This window comes from Daphnia magna, linkage group LG1, assembly GCF_020631705.1.
Source record: "Daphnia magna isolate NIES linkage group LG1, ASM2063170v1.1, whole genome shotgun sequence".
Lineage (NCBI taxonomy): Eukaryota > Metazoa > Arthropoda > Branchiopoda > Diplostraca > Daphniidae > Daphnia > Daphnia magna.
Genome location: NC_059182.1, coordinates 18,956,023 through 18,971,377, shown reverse-complemented (window position 1 = coordinate 18,971,377; position 15,355 = coordinate 18,956,023). Strand labels below are relative to the sequence as shown.

Here is a 15,355-nt window from a genome sequence, read left to right as displayed (position 1 = left end):
CTACAGACACCATCAGGGGAAAAAAGAGAGAAAATGACTCAAATGACTAGAAGAGTAAAAGGGTACAATAGTCCAGTGTCAGCAGCGCTCCCTGTCAGACGAGTACATGGTCGATATGCGTAAAAAACGATTAGACAAATGGTTTCCGTTTCGCTTCAAGTTAGTCGAAAAAGATGACTCAATAATGGAATGGAATGCATTCCATGGCCATGATAAACACACACACTCAAGTCCACTTGAAAAACACACTCGTCGTGGGACTTGTAAACCACCGCCGCATTCCTTTCGTTTTTTTTCTTCTTTACCCATAAAGTCTCTCAAGACCATCGACACAGCGACCGCTGTAATCGATGGAACCCTATCTTTTGTCACCAGGATATTGAGTCATGTACAGGTCCTGGTGGACACAACCCCAATCTTTTTGTCATTTCCGTGTATAGACCCGTGAGAGTTTTAAACTCGTTTTTTGTTCCCCTTCTGCGAATGATAAATTTAGTCTCGTTGAAATTATTTGTGTATTGCTGCCATTAGTGCGATATGTACGAAACGCCATTTGACCCAATTTTTTTTGTTTTTTAACGTCCCCTCTTCTCTGGTTTACCATGTGTTTCAGCAACTTTATAGAGATCCTGCATTCAGGCCTGTATCGTCACCTAATGACAATCCACCTTTCAGTAATCATGAGAAACTAAAACGCCATCCAATGACTATCCATCTTTAAACAATTTAAGTACCCACTACCTCCCACCCTTAAGGGCAGAATTAATGAAAATCCGCAGCGTCCAGCGCTTCCACTTCTAGCTAAGGCATTATGAAATTCTATTTCGAAATTGGCGCCAATTACCTAAATGGGTAAAAAAAGAGTAAAAGGGGAAATATGGCAACGCGCGGCTAGGAATAAATCTAGGATTTTTTTATTTTTTTATTTGGATATGGGGCAAAAACGGAGATTTGGCAATGCAGCTATTTTGCCGTAAAAGTCGTAGAAGCGTTATCTTTGCAAGAGTTACTTTACAGTCAATAAGATTTCAGAATTTATATTGTTTAAATTGGAGCTATACATGTACACTACATCATGAAGCGGTTATCGAATGTTCCCGAAAAATCTGCCTAAAAAAGTGGGCCAAATGGCGTCCCGTTGTACCATAGGCGGCTAATGACAAAATAACTTGATCTCGTACGAGACGGCGATTACAAGTTTAATGCATACGAATTTCTTCTCTTAAGGCAATAAGGTTAAACACTGGTGGGTGGTAAGTTGATCACTTGCATAAAGACATAATTATATAATACTTTTGACACAATGTTGACTGTAAAGGTTGTGATTGGATGTTGGTCTAGCTGTGTACCAGAAAAGATTTGTTGGGGGATAAATGTAAATTTCCAACTGAAAGTAAGTGCATTGAATCAGCCTTCTTTTGTGTGTCAGAACACAGACTATGAAGTAGAAGACTGTGATTACCGCAATAAGGCTGAGAGGATTGAAAATGTCATCCGTCATTTCTTCTTGCAACTCTTTTACTTTTCAACTATGTATTAGAATATTAATTATGTTTAGTTTTCCCCCAATTTGTGTACATTGTTTCAGAATTGTAGCCTTTTCCTAACATTTAACAATAAAATAGTTTATTAACCTCACCTTTTTCCACGGGGAAACTCCACCTTTTTGTGGGGTTAATAAACTATTTTATTATTAAAAGTTTGGAACATTCTAGAATTTTGAAATAATTTACATAAATTGGTCAATAGCTAAACATAATTAAAATCTTAATACATAGTAAAAAAATGAAATAGTTACAAGAAGAAAAGAGTGTGGGAAGCATTAGATAAGTAGGGAAATGAAAAAAAAAAAAGTTAAAATTCCGAAAAGCGACGATGCGCCACCAAACGGCATCAGACGCGCATGTTCTTTAGGGGGTTTCTTTATAGACGATAGTAGTCTTTTACTTCTTAGTGTGTGGTTAGAGCCCAGTTGTTCCAAAATTGCTTTTTGCTGTTTGAATAATTAACAAATGTCTTTTTTGAAAATAAGATTGCTATAGTTTTATTGACTCATAGCCATAGAATAGCTAATGTCCTCAAAGCATTAAGTTTACTGCTTTCTTAACTTTCATTTTGTTTTTATCTCTGGCTGTAGATAATGGCATTTCTTCTCTAAAACAATGAAAAACTGCATAACATGGAGATAAATAGAATTTGTTATGTTTTGAAGGGCATCACAATATAAATGGCTGAAGGAACTACTGCAATAGAGCTATCAGATAACCAGTGAAAACAGTCACACCAAGAATTTGATTGTTCAAATTCTGAATGATGTTGACAATGGTAAGGGAAGAAAGCAGTATGAATCTTTGCTGCATAGTTCACTTCATGTTCATATCTATCAGGTATCTTATAGCATATGAACGGGTCAATTTATAAAAAGAAATAGCTTAGATGGGATTTATGGAATTTCAACAATGTCAGAGACTTCTCTTGTTAACTGGAAATGTAATTTCAATTCTCCTTTAAGGTTAACAGAAAATTCTCTGAATACCGTCAATCTATTTGAATGCTAAATTTGTTTTTGACGGAAATGCCATGAACTTGTAAGGTCATTTGACAGGAGACATTGATTTTGTGTTGATATTGGAATCAGAATGGAATTCACCTGTTCAGATGTACCAACTGGCCCCTGGACAGGAACCAGTAGCCTGAAAATGATTTTGAGTTACCTACAAACAACAAATGTTGGGTTGGTAATGTCTACTTCTTATATTTTTAGTAGGTTGTTGAAGGAATGCTGATTGTTTATCTGCGAGTGGAAATCTACTTGGCCACACTTAAATTTGACAAATATCCTGAGATTGATGAAACCCAAATGGAAAAATTTAGCAAAAGAGAAATGCTAGGTGAAATGACAGAAACTTTACCGTAGCTTAACTAAACAGTTAAGTATATTATGTAGTAGGATCCTGAAAATAGTAACACTCATCAATGGATGAAATTAGGCAATCAACTAATGATAGGTTATGGAAACCAGCCAATCCAGGAAGTTGAATGGCAAATCAAACTGGTGGCTGAAGTGCAAAACGATGATGGAACAGGATAAAAAAGACATCATATTCAACATGGTAGATAGAGATGATTGTGGTTACAAAGTATGTAACTAATTATTCGTAAATTTTGTTATTTTACATGTCAACTGCAGCAACTTCTTATCCATCATTGTAAGAATTAATGTAAAGGCGACATTGTGGGGAATTGAAAAAGGAGAATCTTCTAGGCAATCAAGGGGAAATTGTAAAAGGTTTTGCCGACGTATTAAAAGTAATGTATTAATCATTGTGTGTTTGGCCAACACCCTTGCATTCTGTCCAAGGATGTTCAAGACATGCTGTTTACCTACATCGAAAAGGCTATTTTTAAATTTATGTATAAATACATTTCAAATTTTGTTTAGTTGAGAGTCGGCTGCCGTTTTCAGAAAACCAGCAACGGCAACTACACACCTTTCTCTTTGACGGTTTCTACGAAGATTTGAGTCGGATTTTGAAGAAGCTTTCCGTTGAACTCAAAGACGCTGATGGACGTTCAGATGCGGTAGCTTATTGTTTCCCATGGAACCGTTTTTCCTTAACACTTGATTTTATTTTTCAGGAAGTAACAAGTGAACGCTGGGAAAATGATCGTAAACGAAACAATTCTGTAATAGTAGATTCTTTCAAGTCGTTCTTGGTTTGTCCGGAGTGCAACAAGGTCTCGGTTACATTTGACGCTACTTTGTTTCTATTGCTTCCAATACTAGTATTTAAAAAAAGGGCAAAGACCAATTTAGTTGCATCTGGTACGGTTGGATCCTGAGCAGGAGATCATGAGCTATCGAGTGAAATCGTTGCAATTCCAGATTTCCATTCAGAACTCAATTGTTGGTAAATTCACTACTCATAATTAGGCCATAAATTTCTGTATTTACCCATTTACGTAGATATGAGCTACCGGAAAGGCTTGGGACACCGTGCATATGCTGTTATTTTACGTGTGGACCTAAAAAAGGAAAACGGAATTATTACGACTACGATTCCTTATTCGGTATCCTCTTCATCCATCAAGTGTCTATGGAAGGAATTGATCGTGATCAGTTATACCGATGCATAGTGACTCGTATGAAATGCAGCAAATCACCAGGATCTGGCAGACCTGTCATCATTTTGTGTTATCATGGATTCATCGTATTCAAATGAAAATCTGTGAGAGTGAAATGGACACTGAAGATGCCGAGATGTCCCTCGCAAAACGGCAATGAACGGAGATTAAAGGATAGATTCTTTTTCAAAGACTTCGCAGTCTGGCGACTTTTTCTAAAATATGGATTTGGTCAAGTTGAATGGAAATTCGAGTCTTTTCAAAACCAAGAAAAATTTAAGCCAATTACTCTTGCTCGTAACTTCGATATTCCTAATCAAACATTTATAATGTTTTATAATCTTAGGTATTGTCTTACCTGTAAGAAGTCCTACCTCTCATCCAATTTAAAACGTTTTCTAAAGTGAAATTAATTCTCAACACCCGTCATATACAAACTGTGCGAAGAATGTACGATAGCACCGTGGGAAAACATGTTATGGACATCCTCTTCAGAAAGGTTTACCATTTATAATTCTTTTTGTTTCTTCTCTCACAGATCTTCATATAATCCATATAAGTAATAGCTTTAGGCTACATTAAAAACATGCTTCGTGACGGCTCTGCTAGATGGCGTTAAGAATGACATCTATCTCCACGAGAGGCGCTTAAAACTGTTGCTCACCAGATGGCGAGGCGTTGGAAACTAATACCAGATTTTCGTGAATAGCACGTTACTTACTAGGATATCAATCAATGGGATCGGTGTTTGCGTTCGGTTCCGCAGTTTCAGGCGTAGGATGTCGACAAATTTCTTAGTTTCAAGATCATGTCCACTGAGCACATTTTATAATGAGCCAGCCGAATATGGGTTAAGTTCCATGCATCAAAAATTGGTTTGAGTGATATTTTAAATGTCATATCTAAGGTTACAAAAAATGTATGAATTATTTTTGCAGGTTGTATCATACATCTCGTGTTCGTTGCCTTATAGTTTTGAAAAGAATAATTGAACGTTGTTCTGAAACTCAATGTTACTGAATGTTATTTTTGATGATACCTACACCACATTATTATGAAAACAAAACAAAAAAGCCTGGTAAGTTTGGCTAGTAACACAATTGTTAAAATGTAAGAGGGATTCAATTTCTGTCTCATTTCGTATTAGGGAAGTTGCAGCCCGTCATAAAAGGTAGAAATTTATCCGCATTTGCCTATTTCACTTCACTCGTCTTTTGAATTACAAATCACGTTCGGCTTTTTGGCAATGGTGGACGTTCTGTTTAGGTAAAATCTATTGCCGCGTGGATACCAGATGGCAGTAGTGTGGTGATTGTGCTGTTCCAGGTCATTTGAAAGGTAAAATGCTAAAATCACAGATTTCACGAGAAAACTAACAACTGTCGAAATCAGCGCTCATTTTTTATTCTGCCGTGTGATTTTGTCTGAATTTCAAGAGATATTTTTTTTGCAGATTTTGACAAAAGTTGAAAGGCTATACCCTTCCCACTTTTTCATTTTTGGCCAAATTTTAAATTTCGCTTAAAATACATGATTTCGATTCAGAATTGAATGAAAATCATACCAATCAAGTTTTTTCTCTCATTGGTCTTATAGGTTTTTACTAAATTTAAAAAACAAAAAAATTTGTTGGTGCGCCAACAGCACTTTGCTTCAACACACCGTTTTAATTTATTTTAAAAACAGGTGGCGTGAGGAGAAAACCAATAATTTAATCGAAATCAGCGTTTAATTTTGATTTTACTGTGTGATTTGTTTTCTTTAAGCCTATCGCTAACACCGGAAGCCGTAGAGTTCTCTGATTTAACAGTTTTTCTCATAACTTAACAGTGATCTATCACTGCCATCTATTGACAATTACTTCCCCACCCACAGCAAAATAAGCCCGAGGTTTTAAGCCAAATTTTTTGTTAAAAAAAATTGAATACATTTTAAACCTGAAATCCGATCGATTAAACTTAATCTGCTCTAGCCAAAACTCAACGGCCCCCGGTGTTCCGATAGCTTTGGAGAAAAAAAATCATATAGTATAATCACAATGGAACGCTGATTTCGATTAAGTTATTAGATTTCTTGTAAAACCAACCGTTTTTAAAACAAACGTAAATAAAGTGCTGTTAGCGCATCAACTTTGTTTTTTACGTTTATTTCAAAAACTCGTGTCAATAAACTTGATTTCCGTGGTTTTAATTCAATTCTGAATCGATATAATAAATTTTAAGCAAAATTTTAAATTTGACCAAAAATGAAAAAGTGGGAAGGGTATAGCCTTGTTTTAAATCGGCAAAAAAAAACGACATCTCTTGGAATTCGAAAAAAACCATACGACACAATCAAAATTGAAAGCTGATTTTGGTTATCTCGTTAAACCAGCCATTTTATTAATAAATTAAAGCAAAGTGCCTCATTAATTAAGTCAATACCAAACTTGAACGACTCCCTTTTGAAAACAAACCAAAATTAAAAAGTCGAATCTTTGTCGGGCAAAAATTTGTGATTGGAATTCTACTTAACCTCATTTGAACTCTATAACCAAGAGACATCTAGCGGTTGAAAATCCAACTACTTGAAAAATTTAGTCATCCTTAATTGCTATGTAATTATGGAAGTGTGTGACTGTGTGGGTTTACACGTTTGTTACGTTCCCTACATTTTGTATATACATAAAGGATATTTTAACAAAAAGTTAACAGTATGTTATTTTCAATAGAGCTAATCCATTGTTCTGTATGTAATGGGTGGCAAACATTTCACACTGATTTTTCACCCTTCGTAAAACAGTTGACCTTGTCATAATCTGACAAAGTTAGTAACCAGATGTTTTTGGGCAAACTACTGTATGTTTGCCACTCATCACTGCCCATGATTACCCAGTGAAAGGATTCACACTCTGTTTGCCACTGGGTACTAGGTCTCATACATTCATTGCGATCAAAATCATGATCCTAAACACACAAGGGATGCTGACACTGTAGGTAGGTGTACTATAACACATTTTAGTAAACTAGAACACAGTCACCTAAATCTGATGCTGTTTATTTGGTCTCTTTACAGTTTACCATTATTGTTGATTGCAGCATATTCATATATGTTGGGAAACATCCACTTTTTCATCATCAAACATTCCATCACCAAACATCATCAACCACAACATCTACCAATCCATTACTTTTTCAGAAGCCAGGTTCTCCCTGTTACTTAGCCAGCTGTAAACAGGCATAGGCTTTGAGACCATCTCCACCTTTTGGTATTTTAAGTTTCCATGTTGTGGAGCATTGTTGATCTGTAATGTAAAATTCTGTAATAGGACTGCAAATGTTAATCTTCCTTCTGTGAAACACTTCTGTTTCGACAATTTCTGCAGTTTTGCCCCAGTGGATCACATGCGTAAGTTAAGCTGTCTTTTTCATCGTTATATCGGAAAAGTTTAAATTTTCACCTAAGAACGCTTACTTTTTTTGCCTCATTTCATCTGTTTAGAACTATATTTTCTTGCTCTTCCTGCTGCTTTTGTCTACGTCTTCACCTCATCGCTGTCTTCTTTGACGTCTTTGCCTCATCGCTGTCTTAATCTACGCTGTAGCCTTTGCCACATCACTGTCTTCATCTACACTGTAGCCTTCGCCCCATCGCTGTCTTCATCTACGCTGTAGCCTTCGCCCCATCGCTGTCTTCATCTACGCTGTAGCCTTCGCCACATCGCTGTCTTCATCTACTCTGTTGCCTTCACCTCATCTCTGTGTTCACCTACGCCGTCACATTCGCGTCATCGCTCGCTGTCTTCATCTACCCTTTCACATTTGCCTCATCGGTGTCTTCGTCCCATTGCCGTCTTCAATCCATCTATCCGTAAGTTGTTTTCTATATTGCATCGTGAAATTTTTAGATGCTAATATCTTTTGTGTTTATTAGAAGAAATCCATGGCTTAGGAACACGGAAATAATGACCAAAAAGGGTGCATCAGCCGACGGCAATGGAGGGAGGTCACCGTGGAACGTCGCTCTGGTATTGTTTTGTTTTGCATTGTAGTGTATAAGTTAACCCGTTGGCTGCCACCCCGTTTGCGTCCCATTTTTTTTGTAGCTTGTAGGGACCGGGCGCTGTTCTGCCTCATGGTCTATGCCATGGGGGGAACAGTCGCCGCGCCTAAAGGCTTTGTGCCTTTAGGCGCCGTAGGCAATGCACCAGTAGGGACTTCTCTTTGTCGGTGCGGTGGTAGATTCCTGGGGTGTGCATTCCCGGAATGGTTTCTATCACCGTGCCACCCCGGACTTGTCTTCGGACAAGTCCCACCTTGTTCGCGATCCTTCTGACGTGATGCGTAGCAATAGTAGTTTAAGCAACCTATGGGTTGCATGGCCTGGCAGCCAACGGGTTAACTTAGTTTAAGTGTATGTATATTTGTGTATGTATTTATATGTTATGTATTATGTAATGTGTTGTATAAAACAGTGGTGGAATTGTTGGGTGGAGGTGGGAAAATAAAAATGATTTTCATACAATTGTTCTGATTTTGTATTTCTTTTTTCAATATAATATTTTTTTATCATAGGAACTTTTAATTTGATAACTTGTTCCATTACCTGTTTCATCAAATTTCCATGCATCAACTAATAATGTAAGCAAACATCAGTTTTTAAAATCCAGCAAAGTTTTGTCTTAAATAAAAGAATCAAAGAATCTTCAAACGACAATTGACAAACAGTTTTTGTAGATTCAAGTTTTTCAGTGACCTTCACAATGTGACAAACTCAATTAATCAGTAAAGAACAATGACAAGATCAAAATCATCTTGAACTTCTCTTTGTTTCTTGTGTGAGCTGATAATTCACCAATGCAAGAATGATCTTGGGAAACGTTTATTTACACTGACAACAAAACTTCGACAGCATTCCTTTCTGTCACAGAATGATTCTGCAACCACCAGAGTATATTAGATACATCCAAAAGATCTCTAAGTACAATATCAAAACTTTAACTGTTAACTGCAACATCACCTAATGGCACCTGCAGAAATCTAAGAGATTTAGATAGTCTAAAAGATTTTAAAAGGACTTTCTTTATGTAGCACCTTTGGTACCAAAGTGGGTGTATTTGCCTAACAACGGAGATGAAAAACTAGTGAAGGCTAGGTCTTAAGCCAAGCCATGCTCCTCCTTTAAATAATTTAGAAAGTACGGTACAATGATTCTATTCTAGGAATTTTTGCCATAGTACCTCTCACAACTTAGCATGGATTTCGTTCTCAAAATCCAGGTCAAAACACACAAAATCAGTGGTGAAATTTCAAGAATGGAGACGTTAATTTGAGCTACCATCCTCAGGTACGACGCCACGCGAAATAAAACAGCTGACACTCTGACAGAGTAGCTGACATGGCCATGAAAGTGATTCGGAGTTGGTTATTTCTCCCCTAGATGTCTTGAAAATATGCAGCAGTTGTTAAGGCATGAAGTATACCTAATGGTATACTTTTAAATTTTTTAAATCGACAAAAATCACACGGCATAATCACAATTGATCGCTAATTTCCATTAAATTATTGGTTTTTTCGTTAAACCAGCCATTTTTTAAATAATCGAAAACAAATTGCTGTTGGCGAAACAACAAAACTTTTTATTTTTTACGTTTAGTTCAAAAACTAGAAGACCAATGGGTAAGTAAACTTGGATTTCTATGATTTTGATTGAATTCTGAAACGAAATCATGTATTTTAAAGAAAATGGAAAATTTTGCCAAAAATGAAAAAGTGTGAAGGGTATAGCCTTCCCACTTTTGTCAAAATCGGCAAAAAATGACATCTCCTAGAATTTGACGAAAATCACACGTACTATTCAAAATTTAACGCCGGTATCGAAAAACGAATTATTTTTCCTTTAAAAAACTTATTTTCGAGATAAGAGAGAGAACCTTCCCTGTATAGTCACCTGAATTATGAAAGTATGACACAAGGGACAGAATATTTTTTCTTGGAGCAACATGCAAATGTACCATCCTCCAACTTTTAGAATTTCCTGTATTGCCTATGAATAAGAAAAGACAAAATAAATCAATTCACTAACACAACAATGGTTTTGTTAAATACCTTAAAAAATAATTTTACAATCTTTCCAATGATGCTGGTTTGGTATCAGAAATCAATGCATCCAATATTCCCCACAGAAAAACATTTCTGCCTCAAGATGAGTAATCTCAAGCAACTATATAGCCACAAATTTCCTTAACAAATGAGTTTTTCAATACTGTTTAGTCCTATATGTTCAATAAAAAAATGTAACTAATATAAATTTTTTGTCGTAGAGCTGTATATGAAAGCAAAAAATACTGTTGGTAGGTTCTTGCACAAAGCCAGTATTGTGCAGATCAGCACACAGAGCACCCCACAACTTCCAATCAGAATGCTATCTGAGGGGTTGGTGTATCATGGAACACACTTTAAGGCTGCTGCTACGGGTTGTATCTGACAAAATGAAACATTATCTGATGGTGAATAAAACTGAAAGAAATGCAAATATACTATACCACTAAAAGGATTTGTGTTTTGTTTTGAAATGTTTGTCCCACTAACCATGTTTGCTGAACTCAGTGCTCATGTTGGGCAACATCTTCATTATAGAAGTTCAAAAAATTATGAATTGTTTACAATTCCCTTTAATGTAATCAGGCAAGATTCATTTGTGTTTTCTTTCTTTTTAAAGAAAAATTCCATAGACAAGGAAGTAAAACTGAAAACACTTAAGGACTTCATTATTTCCCACTAACATTTTGCCAGTATGGTATCATGTTACATTACTATGGAAATAGGCTAACAGCTTGTAGAAGTGATGATCAGTTCATAGCAAGCTATCTCAGCAAAAAATACATGGTAGGCCTATACATATATATACCATGCCAATATTGCAGTCATTATGACCTTTTACACCTTCATGTAAACTTCAGGAAATCATACCTTAAATGCTTAAATGATGGAAATTGCTGTCTCAGACAACCGATAAAACCAAATAGATTTCAGATAGATTCAGGGTTACTGAGAATATCTGAACACAAAACTTTAGCTTGCGTGCTTGCGTCTTGAGTGTTCGATGCTGACAGCATTCTGACGGCATCCTGAAAAACCTCCAATTTCGTCCGTAAGAAGTCTCTGCAATTCTATCTTCTATTGGCATTCTACCTTCAAACAATTAGGTGTATCGTGTAAATAGTTAAGTATCGTGAAAAAAGAGGTGTCTTTCAGGTTGGTAAGAAAAATTGGCAAATGCAACGCAAACTACAACGTGGTAACGCATGTATATTCATTAGCTCGCCTTTAAGGGGTGGTGACTAAATTACTGGAAGGTAGATTGTCGCTAGATGGCAGTACAGGATATCTATAAAATGACCGAAAGAAATGGTAAACCAGAGAATAGCATTTGTCAACAAATGCCAGCAAATGGGTCAAATGCCATTCCGTAAGTGTCGTACAAAATATCGACAATATTTAGCAACAAATTTGACACTAATTTGCAAACACAATACATCACGTTTTGATATACTTGAGAAGGAATGTTTCTTTTACCTACGCCGACTATAAGTGCTTGCATTACTCACGTCGGAAATGACGAACGCAAGTGACGTCGCCGAACGTGATCGTCTGTGTCCACAAAAAGGAAACCGAAAAAAAAAAAAAAAAAATTCGTATACGATATTTCACATCCGTGTGTCTATAAAGGTAACTATTGAAGTGATTCAATTCAAATTTATACCATTGTCCAGTCATCACCGTCAAAGTCATGCACAATCATGGCTTCATGGCCATTTCCCCAAGTTTCCTTTTGAATCAGTTTGATCTTGTCACTTTCTTGAAGATCAAAAACATCCTGACCCCAAAAATTAAACACATTAGTTGGTTAAACACGATGGTTAAATAGTTGTTATCTGATGGTCGGGTGTTTGAGAATGCAAAAATCGAAATTCTTACAGTGACGTGTCGACCGTCGGCGGCGACTCGTTTCATTTGGACGCCAAGTCGAAACGTGAAATCTGAATCTTTGCTAATTCCTCTCAATCGGACCGTCCACTCGTCGTCATTAATTTGACAATCGACACGGGGTACTTGGCTTATGGCAACAGCCCGTTTTGCCATACTCAATCCTGTTTACAAAATTTAAGTATATCATTATACGTTGAAGTCGATTACATAATACGTTTTTACTCCTCAATATTAACTCAATGTTAAGTTACAGAGATAACTTACCAATGGCTTTGAGATACTCTTCGAAATTTTCCTGGCTAACGAGATAATATTTGCCGACTACCTGGGCCATGAAAGCTGATCGTTTTTGGTCGTGATCTTGCATGATGGACTATATCGGCGATGGTCGATGAAGGTTCGTTTTGGTGGTGTGTGTGTCGCACAGGTGACAGTCAACTGCCTATTCCACTGGCATGTGTGTGCTTTTTAACCATCAGAGTGTACGGCAAGATTATCGACGAAAACGGTCGGATCAGCGCTGAATCAGGCGCCTGTGTTGTTTAGCAACCACAGCTGGACAACAGTTCAGTCATCAGCAGAATGTTAGAAAACCAGTTTCCGATAGTAACGGGCATACTGCTCATGACCACATCATTATTTATTGACACACACCGCCAGAGCCGAAAACTCTCCAGTATCAATAATACGGACACAATATCGGGTCGGTGAATCAATACGTGTATTTATTAATTGATTTTTTCATCTTCTGACTTAGATGAGATCAATATTGAAAGGCAACAACGAGGTGCATGGCCAGTTGTGAGTCTATGCAAAATAGGACAACAAACAGAGTGTCGGATTTCGACACACAAATAATGAGCTCGCCATCCGGCCGTTTTATTCGCGTTTGAAACGACGAGTGCAACGGACATCGCCGCAAGTCATCGTCTATGATTCAGGTGAAATGCACCAAATATTGGGATTCGATTATTATGTAAAATGGAACATATGTGTTCAACATTACCGCTGTCCAATCGTCGCCGTCGACCTCGTGGACGATAACAGCTTCCTTGTCACCCCAAAACTCTTTGGCAATTAATTTATCTCCATCGAGATTGTACGTAGCCTTAGATTGTCATCGGAGTCATCAGAATCGTTTTCAACTGTTGTAAATGTATTTGGATTTATTTGTACCTTGATTTGACGACCATCAGGTGTATGCATCTCCTGCTCTACGCCCAACTTAAATTTAATGGTGACGTCACGTGTGCCCGTGTGAATCGTCAAGTTCCACACCTCGTCTACAATAGCGCATTCGATGTGGGCCTTGACACTGGCGGCCATGGATCTCATTGGAACGTTCACGCCTACCCAAACGAAAAGCCACTTGAATTGAGAACAACTAGATTAGGTTAACATACAAATACCTATAGCTTTGAGATATTCATCCAGGTTCTCTTGACTGATCATTTGGTATTTACCAACAAAGTGCTGACCGGCAGACATTTTATTTGGTTCGTAGGTAACGGTACTGGTTAGCTTGTCTTCGTCAAGTTGCCGCGTCTGACTGAACTAAACAGGTAGCCTGACTCTCAGACTTATAAGAGTTATGTTAAACCAAAGGATCGTAAATGAAATCAGGTTTGTTGTGGCAATGGTTTGATGTGTTTTCACCGTTGTCATGACGTTCGTCAGTTTGCTCCGCCGTTCCACGACACAGGTCGAGCCTACGACATATTTAATGAACAGACTCTCATCAAATTTTTACCCGTCCTTTCGATCGACTTTGTACACACACAAAAACAAAAAAAAAAAAGAAAGGTAAGAGCACTAAATCAAAGAAATATTAGAATGGGTTTGTATTTCTCTCGGTTCCGTACGGGGCGGACAGAGGACGGGATTTTGTGGTTGGGGGAGGGGATTCGTTATATTAATTTTTTGTTTTGTTTGTATGTGAGCAAGTTCTGTCTATCATACACGGATCAAGTAAATCATACGGTGTGGTGCAAGGAAGGGGGAAGGGCAGAATTGCTGATTGGCAGCTAGTTGATAATCAAACAGAAAATGCTTGGAGCAACAAGTGGGTGAGAGTGCCAGATAAGAAAAAGGGGAAAAAGAAGAAAACGACAAGACCAACAAAGTTAATCTATCAACGATGAAACTAATCAAGGCGGATGGAGAAGGGGAAGAACGTGTTGTCTTATCAAATAATTATTAATTATATATATATACAAATGTAACGCTAATTGGAAAAGGCAGTTAAGGTAGAAAAAAAAAAAGGGATAGTAGGGGGAAAGAAGATAACTAAATAATTCCATATTATTATTTTTATGATATTGAAGTTAATAGAACGATGCGATATTTTATGCCACAGATTCGTCTTCTTGCTTCTCCAGCGTCAGCCTGCAAAACAATGGAACAATAAAGCCACCGCACCGGATGAAAAGACAATGAATTCTTGTTTCTTACGTCAGATCAACGCGGCTACTGGACGGACTATCGAGTCCCATAGGGGATTGACGGCGCGCATCCGAGGCCGAACTGACACCGGAAGTACTGCCGTACTTGCGTTGACTGAGGAATGTGTGGAATGACGTGTCCGAGTCGTCATCGCTGTCGCTAAAGATATGCATTTTTTATTTTTTTTTTTATTTTTTGTTGGTTACACGATATTTCCGACCGAAAATGAAATATCAAATAGACGCACCTTTCGACAGAGTGCGGATCTTGATCCGAATCTGACGTATCCATTTCACCTTGCATGGCGACTTGAAGGTCTTCGATTCGGCGCAGGGCCAACGATAAATCCTTTACCAATGTGGCGTTTTCTGATTCCAGCAATTCGATGCGTTGCTCAAGTTCTCGCAATTGCTGCGACGTGTCGGCATCTCGCTGCTCTGATCCCGTCAACTCTTCGCGGACATCACGCAACTGACGCTGCAGGCGTTTACTGCTTTCTTGAGACAGTTGTTCCTTACAGCGGAGCGAGTCTAGTTCGAGGTTACTCTTATCCAACATCTCTTTGAGTCGTGCAACTTGCGTCTAAAACAATCCCAAACACACGTCAGTCAATTTGAATTCAATGAACGGGATATCATCAACGTTTTTTTTTATTTATTCACACGACATACCTCCAATCGTGACTTGGAACGTTTGCTCCAGTTCGACTCTCGATTCCAGTTCCTTGACTTTCAATTCCATACGTTTTTGTGTATGGACAGACTTTGTGTCAATCTCTAAACACTCGAGCCTAGCGCTCAACTCGGCCACCTGTTGGA

At 37.7% G+C, this 15,355-nt stretch overlaps 1 protein-coding gene and 3 long non-coding RNA genes across 45 annotated transcripts in view; 2 read left to right on the top strand and 2 right to left on the bottom strand.

Moving 5' to 3' along the window:
* The first annotated feature begins 959 nt into the window (after positions 1 to 959).
* On the top strand, positions 960 to 8,583 carry LOC116935356. Of its 26 annotated transcripts, XR_004401240.2 has the most exons (17): positions 960 to 1,253; positions 1,319 to 1,393; positions 2,138 to 2,325; positions 2,388 to 2,512; positions 2,594 to 2,929; positions 2,991 to 3,113; positions 3,191 to 3,582; positions 3,640 to 3,911; positions 3,968 to 5,000; positions 5,064 to 5,203; positions 5,273 to 5,296; positions 5,392 to 5,463; positions 6,907 to 7,100; positions 7,180 to 7,372; positions 7,433 to 7,512; positions 7,606 to 7,974; positions 8,038 to 8,581. It is a non-coding gene; the product is annotated as an uncharacterized LOC116935356 (long non-coding RNA). The 26 variants fall into 26 exon arrangements; XR_006646794.1 differs by having other exon boundaries at positions 2,138 to 2,929; positions 3,191 to 3,309; positions 3,443 to 3,582; positions 8,038 to 8,582; XR_006646797.1 differs by having other exon boundaries at positions 2,138 to 2,929; positions 3,640 to 3,738; positions 3,801 to 3,911; positions 8,038 to 8,582.
* Positions 8,584 to 8,969: 386 nt separating this feature from the next.
* On the bottom strand, positions 8,970 to 11,346 carry LOC116935408. 16 transcript variants are annotated; one of them, XR_006646819.1, is made up of 9 exons: positions 11,076 to 11,346; positions 10,915 to 10,997; positions 10,649 to 10,860; positions 10,452 to 10,586; positions 10,212 to 10,378; positions 10,054 to 10,149; positions 9,344 to 9,547; positions 9,198 to 9,282; positions 8,970 to 9,133 (listed from the first exon to the last, which is right to left on the bottom strand). It is a non-coding gene; the product is annotated as an uncharacterized LOC116935408 (long non-coding RNA). The 16 variants fall into 16 exon arrangements; XR_006646821.1 differs by having other exon boundaries at positions 10,649 to 10,851; XR_006646814.1 differs by having other exon boundaries at positions 10,920 to 10,997.
* LOC116935415 lies at positions 11,238 to 14,218 on the top strand. 2 transcript variants are annotated; one of them, XR_006646833.1, is made up of 4 exons: positions 11,238 to 11,360; positions 11,426 to 11,834; positions 12,086 to 12,273; positions 12,343 to 14,218. It is a non-coding gene; the product is annotated as an uncharacterized LOC116935415 (long non-coding RNA). The 2 variants fall into 2 exon arrangements; XR_006646832.1 differs by lacking the exon at positions 11,238 to 11,360 and having other exon boundaries at positions 11,429 to 11,574; positions 11,667 to 11,834.
* Positions 13,920 to 15,355, bottom strand: part of LOC116935102 (unconventional myosin-XVIIIa) — a 23,289-nt gene continuing 21,853 nt past the window's right edge. The window contains 4 exon segments of the mRNA XM_032942482.2: positions 13,920 to 14,480; positions 14,547 to 14,696; positions 14,785 to 15,119; positions 15,209 to 15,347. Of these exon segments, the coding sequence (XP_032798373.2) occupies positions 15,085 to 15,119; positions 15,209 to 15,347 (174 nt within the window). The 3' untranslated portion in view covers positions 13,920 to 14,480; positions 14,547 to 14,696; positions 14,785 to 15,084.